The sequence below is a fragment of the Zea mays genome, chromosome 2 (assembly GCF_902167145.1).
Source record: "Zea mays cultivar B73 chromosome 2, Zm-B73-REFERENCE-NAM-5.0, whole genome shotgun sequence".
Classification (NCBI taxonomy): Eukaryota; Viridiplantae; Streptophyta; class Magnoliopsida; order Poales; family Poaceae; genus Zea; species Zea mays.
Window position 1 is genome coordinate 148,954,634 of NC_050097.1, and position 10,689 is coordinate 148,965,322.

At 48.6% G+C, this 10,689-nt stretch overlaps 2 protein-coding genes and 1 long non-coding RNA gene across 3 annotated transcripts; all 3 read left to right on the forward strand.

The window, feature by feature from the left end:
* The first annotated feature begins 1,422 nt into the window (after positions 1–1,422).
* LOC103647088 (calcium/calmodulin-dependent serine/threonine-protein kinase 1) lies at positions 1,423–3,598 on the forward strand. The gene is made up of 2 exons (XM_008671645.4): positions 1,423–2,266; positions 3,127–3,598. The coding sequence occupies exons 1-2, from the start codon at positions 1,757–1,759 to the stop codon at positions 3,355–3,357; spliced, it is 741 nt and encodes a 246-aa protein (XP_008669867.1). The 5' UTR covers positions 1,423–1,756; the 3' UTR covers positions 3,358–3,598.
* Positions 3,599–4,695: 1,097 nt separating this feature from the next.
* LOC107305673 (Os12g0146300-like protein) lies at positions 4,696–7,293 on the forward strand. Its single transcript, NM_001320764.1, has 3 exons — positions 4,696–5,124; positions 5,481–5,666; positions 6,981–7,293. Exons 1-2 carry the CDS (start codon positions 4,735–4,737, stop codon positions 5,649–5,651), a joined length of 561 nt encoding a protein of 186 aa, NP_001307693.1. The 5' UTR covers positions 4,696–4,734; the 3' UTR covers positions 5,652–5,666; positions 6,981–7,293.
* A 1,517-nt stretch (positions 7,294–8,810) lies between these two features.
* LOC111590885 (uncharacterized) lies at positions 8,811–10,307 on the forward strand. The gene is made up of 3 exons (XR_002750027.2): positions 8,811–9,085; positions 9,192–9,314; positions 9,416–10,307. It is a non-coding gene; the product is annotated as an uncharacterized lncRNA (long non-coding RNA).
* Positions 10,308–10,689: the final 382 nt, after the last annotated feature.

Here is a 10,689-nt window from a genome sequence, read left to right on the forward strand (position 1 = left end):
GACTCCGAATTAATGGGCTGATGTATTGTATAGTGTGAAGGGAAGTGTTGCTGGGACGGGTGAGGATTTAGGTAACGATCTTCCTCCAACATCCCTATGCCGGACCGTCCGATCGGATACGCGGACTGTCCGGTCGGACGTGTGGACCGTCCGTGCTCATAGGCGGACGGTCTGCCTGGGTGGTTTAGGGTTTGTGTGACATGTGGTAGCTCGAACGCATATCTTGGTAACTCATTAAAAATAGGACCGGCCATGGCTGGCCCAGACGGTCCGCGCTCACGTGCGGACGGTCCAGACATGTGCAGATCGGCTACTTTACTTCTGATTTGTGGTTGCTAAGGGTACGTGTCCATCGGCATCCCATAAAGGGGTTGTGACTGGTCATGACAACCTATAGCCGATGAATTACATGTATTTTCCCCAATTCGACCTCGTGCGAAGGAAAACTTGCAACAGTAGATTTATCAAACGCACGTACTAGCCTCCTATAATCATTTTGCATACCCCCTATGATATTTTGCATTTGTTCTCGCTGTTCATCTACATAATTCTTAAGAGATTGTAGCTCACTCGTGTTACTTACATTGGAGATATCTGGTGTGGGGCAGAGCGAAGCCGGATCCGTCGCCCGTTGCCGAACAACTTTGTTGTTCCTGTCCACCTTGAAGTTGGCTAGGAACTTCGCCTTTGCCTCTCAGATCAGCTGCTCCTTGCGCTCCTCGAACTGGAGCTGTTCGTCAGCCGGCAAGGTTTTCCAAGTCGGCTCTATGATGTTGCTGGGGGAGACTTCAGAGCTATCCTTAAACCGACCATTGAGGGCCGATTTGATGAGTCTATATGTGTTGTCCCCAGTGGAGTCGCCAAAAAGTGTGTTGGTGCCTTTTTCGGACGCCAATCACTAAACAAGAACCGTGGCGGTGCTCTCTGCACAGGAGTGGACGGTCCGAGCCCTGGCACGGGCTTAGGTTTTCCTGCCTGACGGCCGGACGGTCCGCACACTGGGGCTGGACAGTCCGCGCGTGTGCAGGGGGCGGCGAAGGTCCACTACAAGAAATTTGTCCTTTTATGACAAAATACCTAATGACAAGGTCAGTTATCGTCATATAATGTCACATAATATGATGGAATTTTTTGAGTCGTCATAATTTCATGAGGCCATGAAGATTTTATGACGATAGTGTTTTTGTTGTCACATAAGGGTACGAAGATTCGTCATATATTGTCAGGCGCCAGAAGCCGGTAGACGGTTTTACTTTTATGACGCTTAGATGTGCCTTTATGTGATGATTTGGCGGCGTCACTTTATGTTTTTTTCCAAAAAGGATCGTACCCCTTTCTGTTGACCGCATTAACTTTCCCATCTCCCGCCCAAGATGACCAAAATTCCCCTCCTACCTTATCCTCTCGGCTGCTCACCTCCGCGTCCGCCCCCACCACCACGCGCCCACCCCCAAAACCCCCCGCAAACCCTAGCCGCCGCCAGCAAGGAATGGCCGCCCTCCTGTGGCTCGCTCGACGAGCTTTGTTGTTCACTTTGGATTCCGTGGCTTTGTTTCAGATTCTTGATTAGGAAGGCTCGGTTTTTTGTTTGGGAAGGGCCCCCTTCCGAGGCGATGAATTTGGTGCGGGTTGATGGCGTCCTGTTAGGAGTCCGCTATGCAATGATGGGTTCTTTGAAGCCGAGGTGAATCTTTGACCTGCCTAGTTTCTGATTCCAAATTCTGAGCTCCCACCGCTTCTTGATCCGCCGAGCGCCATGGGCCTCTGCTATGGCAAGTCGGCGGCGGTCCAGGAGCCGGCGGTAGCGGAGGAGAACAACAAAGCCGATGGCGCGGCGGCGGGCCGAGGCGATGGCCCACCAGCGTCGCCGGCGAAGGTGTCTCGGACGCCCAAGCAGCTCAAGTTGTCCTTCTACTTGCCGAGCCCGCTCCCGCCCTCCAGCTACAAGGGCTCGCCGGCAAACTCCAGCGTCGCGTCCACGCCGGCGCGCGATGGGTTCAAGCGCCCGTTCCTGTCGCCGTCGCCTGCCAAGCACATTCGTGCGCTGCTGGCGCGGCGCCACGGCTCGGTCAAGTCCATCTCCGAGGGCGGCGAACCAGACCTTGGGCTGGACAAGAGCTTCGGCTACTCCAGGCACTTTGCGGCCAAGTACGACCTTGGTCGAGAGGTGGGGCGCGGCCACTTTGGCTTCACCTGTGCTGCCAAGTGCAAGAAGGGCGAGCTCAAGGGCGAGGACGTCGCCGTCAAGGTCATTCCCAAGGCCAAGGTGCGAGCATATCCTCCTCTTATTCCCCCGTGTCAATTTCTTCTTTTCGGTTCCTCACTTAGTCACTTGTGTTCACTGATTAGTTTTGTGCTCGATTGGGTCGTCCTGTTTCCATGGCTTCTTGCATTCTTTAAATAGAGCAGCTCGAGTAATGCTATCCTGCGCAGCTCTATCCTGAAATCTGATTCTTGTGCTCGTTTGGTTTATAGACTTTCAGTTGATATGCTTGTGACTTCTTCAAACATTTTATTAGGTTCATATTGCACGACTAGGAGAAAGGTAGGAATCATATAATAGGTGCACACTACTCCTCTAGGGGACTTCATTTGGCACCCAACACTAAAATTACCAGACTGTTAGGCATTAATCTGTTTCTTGACTGAGATTAAAATGACAGACTGAAGAGCTTCTGCGGGCCAGGGCGGCCCACGCCTGATCTGTCCCGGAGCTGCTTGTGTTTCTTGTGTTACTGAAGCTGACGGTCTTGGTTTTGGTGTTGATTGAGTAGCTAATTCTGAGATTGGCCATCTGATTTATGAGATGAGCTCCCATGTTCATAATATTTACGTTGTGCTAAATGAGGTATAATCAATAGGTGCTTATGCTCCAATTCTTTTATGGTGACCATCTAAAATAGAAAACAGCAGGACAATTGCTATGTCATCAAACATGATCATCATCAGTACTAGGGTTTCTTTAGGCCATGTTATTAGTCTTGACCTGTCTAGGCAGCATTGATGCATGTTCATGTGTTCTTTTTCTTAAACTGTCAATCATTATTTGACTATGTTGTATTGCTGTTGGCATGTACCAATATTTCATGGCAAATCTTATATCCCAAGTTTTTATATGCTCAACAGGCCGCACTTGAAGAAATCTTATATCAGTTTGAGGAAAAACTCCAAGCTGAAAGAAAGGAAGCTGCTAGGAAGCAGGAAGAGTTGCAAGCACAACTACAAGCTCAACATGTCGCACTTGAAGAAAACCAAAGTTTGCTGTGCCAGACCCCAGAGGAAGTGAAGGGGATGCATACCAAGTTTGAAGAGACCAATGCACTGCTACGAGCTGTCCTGAAACTTCAGAAAGATTGAGGTAGGGATGCATACCAAGTCTGAGGATGATGCCTTTGCTTAAGGGTTTTCTACCTTGCTAGAACATATCTGTGGTTAGAACTTTGTCAGAACTACGTGCAATCTGTTTGAATGCTTCAAACCTTTGTGGTGGAACCTTTGTATGTTTGAACCTCTGTTGTGGAAGAACTAGTGTGCTGGAATTGTGTATGACTTGTGATGAGAATGTTGTGTATGATAGCTTTTCTGTGTATTATGATTCTGTGAGCTATCATGAGAGCTCAGTGTGTCGTCACTGTATGGTCACTGTATGTGGGTGCCATAAGTGACGATCCCAACATTAGGTGACGCGTTGACTGGAAAAAATGTGACAGATAACACCGTCATATATAGCAACAATATGTGACGGACGAACGCAGCCGTCACAAAAGGTGATGACATTATGTGACGGTACTCTGAACAGTCGTCACAAGGTACATAATGTGACGGTCGTTATATGACGACTCTTATGACGCAACATTTTCGTCATAAGATGCTTTTTATGACCAATTTTGTACTAAACATGACACTTTACTTTTGTCATACAAAACCATTTTTTTGTAGTGGTCGCCGGCGGCGCCTGGATCTCGCTCCCGGGAGGGATCCCGTCGGGGAGGAGAGATCCTAGGTGTTATCTAGGCTCGGAAGGATGACCTAGACTCCTCTAATCGACGTAGAGTCGAAGAGAAGCGGAGAATTTGGGGATTAGAAGGCTAAACTAGAACTACTCCTAATTGTACAAGAAATAAATGCGAGATAAACTGGTTATTGATTCGATTGATAATTACAAATCGGTTGTATTCCTCTGTATTTATAGAGGAGGGAGGCTGGACCCGTTAGAAACAAACTCTCCGACCTAATTCCATAAATCTCGTCTACAAACACAGCAAAAAACTCAGAACCCTAATCGGTTCTGCGCGCGCGGACCATTCGACCTACATGTCAGCCCGCCTGTTTTGCGGCTCAACAACTTCCAAACAGGCCGTAAGTTGTAACAGTAAACAATAACGTTGATGTAGGTGTTTCATTGCTTTATTTGTGTCGAATTTAACTTGTTGGTTAATAAATCACGGGTTTAAACTTGGTTCAACACCTTCCCGGTCTGCCATTTACCCAGCAGGTTGGCTTTGGCCATTTCTCAAGCTCCTGCTTCATTTTACATCCAACACACGGGCCGGGCTGTATTTCGCAAAAAGACGCGGCCCAGCCGTAGGAGGGTTCTGTTGTCTCTTTCACTTGCTCCGCGCCGGCATCCTCCCCCCTTCGCCGCCACCGCGATCTTGTTCTCAGTTCTACGGCGGCGATACCCCCCTCCACTCCCCACCCTGTCACCCCCACAAAATAAGTTCTGCGGCGGCGATGGCGCTCTCCTCCTCCCGGCCGAAGCACCTCCTGCGCCCCATCCTGCGGGGTTTCCACGCCTCAGCGCGGGCCCTGGCGCGGGTGGAGCCGCACGAGTTCTCCAAGCCCAGCGAGTACCTGGGCAGCTGGGAGCCCGCGGCGGAGCCTCGGGAGGCGTGGGCGCGGCTGGACCGGCTGCGCAAGGGGTACGCGAGCGAGGTGCGGGAGCTGCGGCGGCAGTACGCCTACGAGGTGCAGCTGTTGCAGGCCGAGCGGCAGCGGAAGGCCGACGCCAGAGCCGAGGCCGCCCGCGCCGCCAACCAGGAGCGCAAGGCCGCCAAGCTCGCCGCCGCCCAGACGCGCGCCGCCGAGCGCCGCGCGTTCGAGGAGGACTTCCGCCAGACCCTCGTACGCTTCGATCCTTCTCCCTCCTTCGCTCCCTGACCCCGGCCGTCCTTAGTACTTGCACGCTTCTCCGTTGCACACAACTTGTTTGATTAATTGCCTCGTCGTTCCGGCTTCTAAAATAAGAGCCTTAACATTTTCTTCGTTTGCTATTATACAGCACGGTTAATTTCTAATTGTGTGGGCATGTGTTCGTAGGCTTGCCTGGTTGAGTTCAGAAGGATCCCTAGTTCAGAAGGATCCCTAAGAACAGCGTCTCTAGGCACCAGTAGCACTCGACTAGCCAACTATGCAGCGAAGTGAAACCATATAGTCGTATATAACAGATAGATTTGTACCTAAGATGAGATATTGTGCAGATGAAAGAAAGAGCTGAGAAGCTGGAGAGCTGGCGGAAGAAGGAGAAGCGCAAAGAGGAGAAGAAGGCAATAAAGAAGGAGCTCCTGCGCAGGAAGAGCAGCATGTGGCTTTCTGAAGATAAGATTGAAGAACAAATACAAACTGCTATCATGCAAACCACTCCTCTATGAGGTTGGTTCTGCGAGGTGAGTTGTACCGTCTTTCCTTTTGTGGTGTTGCTTATTTTTTTCTCACCCTTCTTAATTTCGGAACAGGGAGGACATCCATGTTTAACTTTATTTAACGTGTTTCGAATAGGAAAACTGTACACATATAACCTTATTGAAGCGCAGAATTCGAAATCGAGCCTACTTAAACATATGAATCCCCTATTGGAGTGCAGAATTGAAAATCGAGTCTGCTTAAATATATGAATCTCTACATATATTACAAGTCTGTCTCACATTGTATGAAATCCTTTTTGTATTCAATCCTACCGGAACATAATTTTCCGTAAGTATTGGAACCACAGTGGTTCCAAGTCACCTTTTAGTCAGCTTATGAATTTGCAAATTTTTTCCCCAGTTTAGCATCATATATTATGAACATATGGCTTGTTAAGCTTTGCATGAAGTTGCATAGACCGTAGAGAAAAAGGTGACGATGATGGCTAAAACACTCCCCTGTTCAGCTAGATAGATGGTATAAGGTGTATTACATTCTGCATACTTCCTAAATCTAAGGGAGAAGTATTATAAGGCAGAAGAAGCATCAGACGCTCTTTTGAGTTCAGTAATTTCAGTTAGCTGTGCATCTCATCGAATATATGTAGCTCTGCATTGATAGCAAATAATACCTAGGCTCATGGCGTTCAGAGACCCCACATCAAAAGGCTTAAACTCCAATTTGCATTACTCATATACGATAAGCTAGTACTAGTAGAATGTCAGCAGAGCAGACTACTGAGTGGACGCGTAACTCTTCCGTGCACACAAACAATATTTGGCTCTTCACGAATATTCGCACCAATTTGAGTTTCACCGCTACGGAGGGGCAGGTGGGTGCACCAAATAGATACACTGATACAGGGGAGTTTCGCAAAAGCTGATAGCTCTAGCACTTGAAATTGTTCTTGCAATGAGGATGAGGATATTCCAAGGGGCTGGCTGCAGAAGAGTAGCACTTGATTTCACTACTCTAGGAACTGAACGCTGGTCTAAGATTTTGGTCAAGACTTTTAACATGAACAAATAGCATGGGAACACGAAGCAGTCGGTAAAAAATTCGCTAGGATTATCCGGTTCTGTAGTCTAGTGAAAATGCAGATGCAGTGGGTGAAATCATGTAGCGTGGTATTGCTTGCAGCTTTCTTCTTATGGCTTGCTGTGTGGCGCTGATGATATGCCCGCGGCTGTCTGTCTTGATCTATCTCAGACACTTATTCGATGAGATGGCCAAGGTCTTCGAGATACTGATGGACATCGCCTTTTTTTCTTCTTTCTTTCCTTCCGTGTTTGCAGGAAAGCTGATAATAGTAGCTTGCGAATCATGAGGAGGGGGGGTGGACATCACATGGACGTGCTCGTCGTTACCTGTGAGAAGCTAATAAGAACGGACCTGGTATTTGGCGTGGAAAAGGCCGTGTGTTTATTTAGTTAGACTTGATCACACCAAAAGCTGTGCCTGGAGAGATGGCTGAATCTGCTGTGCCTTCCTTTTTCACGATCCATTTGTTGTTCTCGTCTGCTTAAACTCTTGGCGTGATCTGGACGGAACATATTTTTGGCAATTTTCTTACTTGGACGAAGAATGACCATCATCATCGATGTTGTCGTCGTGCTGTTATGCTAATGTTTTTTGTTGTTGTTGTGCGTACGCTTGATGGGCGAGTCATCCGGCCGTTGGCCTGCCGCAGCTGCTGTGTCCCAGATTGCTCCGGTGCATAGTGCAAATGCAAATCTGCGAGAGGAGCGTGGGCGTATATGATGCCGACGAGGAGGGGGCGGGCATGAAAAGAAGAGGAGGCAAAGTGCAAAGCAAGAAGGGTGGAGCAAAAGCAGGCTGTATGTATGATGCCTCGTTGAAATCTTTCTTGTCACGCCGGAGGTGGGGGGATCATGATTTGGCCCACGCTGCGTCGCACAGCATTTTACACTTGCTGATTGATTCATGCGGAAATCACTGCCGTTTCTCTCGTGAAGTTTCCGATGAATCATTGCGTTCCAATCAGGGTCACAGGCCCTGTGAAATTAGGTAGCCCTTTGTTTCTTCCATTCATCGCTTGGTGCTGACCTTAGACCGACCTGCGGCAGTGCCCTAAATTTAGGTACAAGTTTTTTCTACCATTAAATATAAGATGTCCTCTTTTCTCTGTAAATTTTTTTATACTCTAAACTACAAATTAAACACAGAAGTAATTTATGTTTACCATTTTATACTATAACAAATATATATATAATTCAATATATATTAGGAATATGACGTATTGTGTATAGAAGGTGGAGGGAACCACTACCGGACGGGATTTAGGAACATAAAATCTTATAGAAAATGGTAAAAAAGGTAGAAGTTAGGAGGACTGTAGAGAGAGAGAACAGCTGCAGATTGTGTAATCTCTAGTCTAAAGTATTAAAACTTGACCTGTTTTCGGCGCCTCCCCGCACTTGGCGGGCCTTAGACCATCGCGCATTTGACGCGCGTCTGGCCACGGACCCGAAAAATTTATCAATTCTCGCTCTGAATCCGTGCCTCCAAACGCCATCTCTCTCGTCGTGCACCTGGCTGGCTCTCCCATCCATCTCCCTCCGTGCGCTCTGTCGCCTCGTCTTCTCCCCCTTCCCTCGGCAGCCGCCTCGCTACAACCCTTCCTCAACGACGTCCGCTCTGAGGACGCCGGTGCCGTCGCCTCCTCTGGCTCGCTCGCCACGCTCCACAAGGTCGTGTCTAGAGATGGCCAAACGGGCCGCCCGGCCCGGCCCGGGCCCGGTGAAGCCCGGCCAAAAACCGGGCCGGGCCTGCTGAGCCAGCGGGCTTAATTTTCTGTCCAAGCCCGGCCCGCAGCGGGCCTAAACGGGTCGGGCCGGCCCGTTTAGCACGAAAAAAACAGGCCGAAAAGCGGGCTAAACGGGCCGGTAAGCACGTTTTAGTGTAAAAAAACGGGTTTAACGGGCTTAGAGGTAAACGGGCCGTGCCGGGCTAGCCCACCGTGCCTAGTTTCGTGTCCAAGCCCGCCCGCTTATTCTACCGTGCCGGGCTCGGACCGGGCCCAAAAAGCGGGCTTCGTGCCGGGCTCACGTGCCTCGTGCTTTTTGGCCATCTATGGTCGTGTCCCTGCCGAGCCCCACACTCCCGGGCGTCATGCTCGACTACGAGGTCGTCCATGCCGTCGCCAGCTACCGCTTCGAGGCCAGGGGCGGCCACCCTCCTCTTTACTACCTCCCCAACAGCGCTCCCACGACTCCATCTCGTGCCATCAAAGGGTCCGAGCCTCTGAGGAAAGAAAGGCCCACACAGGACACTCCTCCTTCGTCTTTCTCCTTCCTCGCAGCTCTCTGCTGCATTCACGAATAGCCATCGACCCTACGACTACGAGTAGCGAGAGAGGATTGATGGCGGCGCAGCTGCGGTACATGATAAGCCATTATTTCGGTACCCCACCTGGCATGGTTCGCGGGATCGCTCCCAGAAATGTCCGACTTGCAGTTCCCAATTTTTTTTCTCTTTCTTTCCAGAATCATTTTCTGAAGAATTCTCCCCAAATCTTGTTCACTTCTTTGGTTCGGGGTTGACGGGGCTCTTTGTTCCTAATGAGGCAGGGGGTGATCCAAGATCTGGACTACGCCTTGAGGACAAAGGTAGGCTCTTCTACGACAACACCCTTCCATGCCACGCCCTAAAAACAATAGAATCTTGTCGATTAGTTTGCTGAGTTTGATTTTTGCTACTGATGATGAAGAAGGGAGGTTTGACCCCCGAGGAGGAGAAGACGCTCCTGGCTTACAATTTACTTCCTGGTGTTTACTTCATCGTGGGTTCAATACTGGGCACTTTCGCGGGGTTGTTGGGTACCCACAAAGGTTGCTCACTCCCTCAGCTCTCGATTTAATATTTGATAATGTTAAAGCATGCCATTCCTGAGAAAGCGATAATATTGTGTCAACAATCTGCGAGCACCAAATTGTGTTAAAAAAACATGCCAGGAGCATGACTGCGGCCTTGTATATCAAGGTTAAAACCTGAAATAGTATTCAATAGCCATACTCGTGTAAACCATCCAGGATGGGGATTGGGGAGGACAATATCTCTAGATAAAGTTCAAAGAACCGTGGGTCATCTGGCAAGCAACATTATTCCATTCTTATGGCTGTATTTTGAGAGCTCCTTCCCTAAATGTTACACCATGGAAGTTGTTGTTATGCTGCTATCAAGTGGGCACACCAGAGGCAAACGAATTATATTCTGCTTTTGTTATTGCTCCTACTTTTCAAGGATATTTGTATGCTTACCCTTCGCCGTCGCTGCGCTCCTGCTCCTCGCCTTCTGCAACAGCACCAGGGAGAGGGCTATACTAATGATGCAGACAGCAGCGGGCTGTAGGAAGGTTCCTCCGGAGTTGCCCGAGCCGGCATTCGACATCAACTTTGCGTGTGATGGCATACAACACCGCGGCTAGCTCTTAGCCTCTCACGTTAATAGGAAACTGTGTAGTTAATAAACTTGGTAATAGGAAACTGATGGCATATTGTTAAAAAGCATGACATCAATATACGGTGCAGCATAATTGCGAATGTAAACTTGGTAATAGGAAACTTTACATCCTATAAAGCACATGACAGTTAGCAAATTTGTTAGATTGATGCACTGACATTTTGGATCATCATTATTGTTATACTTCATAAGAGCAAGAAACCAAAATAATTTCTTTTGTGGTGGAAAAGCGTCCTATACAGCACAGGACAGTTAGCAAAATTGCCAGATTGATGCATTGACATTTTGGATCATCATTATTGTTATACTTCATAAGAGCAAGAAACCAAAATAATTTCTTTCATTGCGGAAAAGGCAGTTATTAGAAATCAAACCTGTTGCCAGTGGGTCAGCTCATCCTCTGGGTGGGCGCCCTCGCCAAATCCTTCATTATATGGAACCAAGTAAGTAATCTAACGCCTCGCCACGCCTTACTGTCTTAAGAACACTGCCTCCTGGTTTATGCTTGTTTTATTTTCTGAG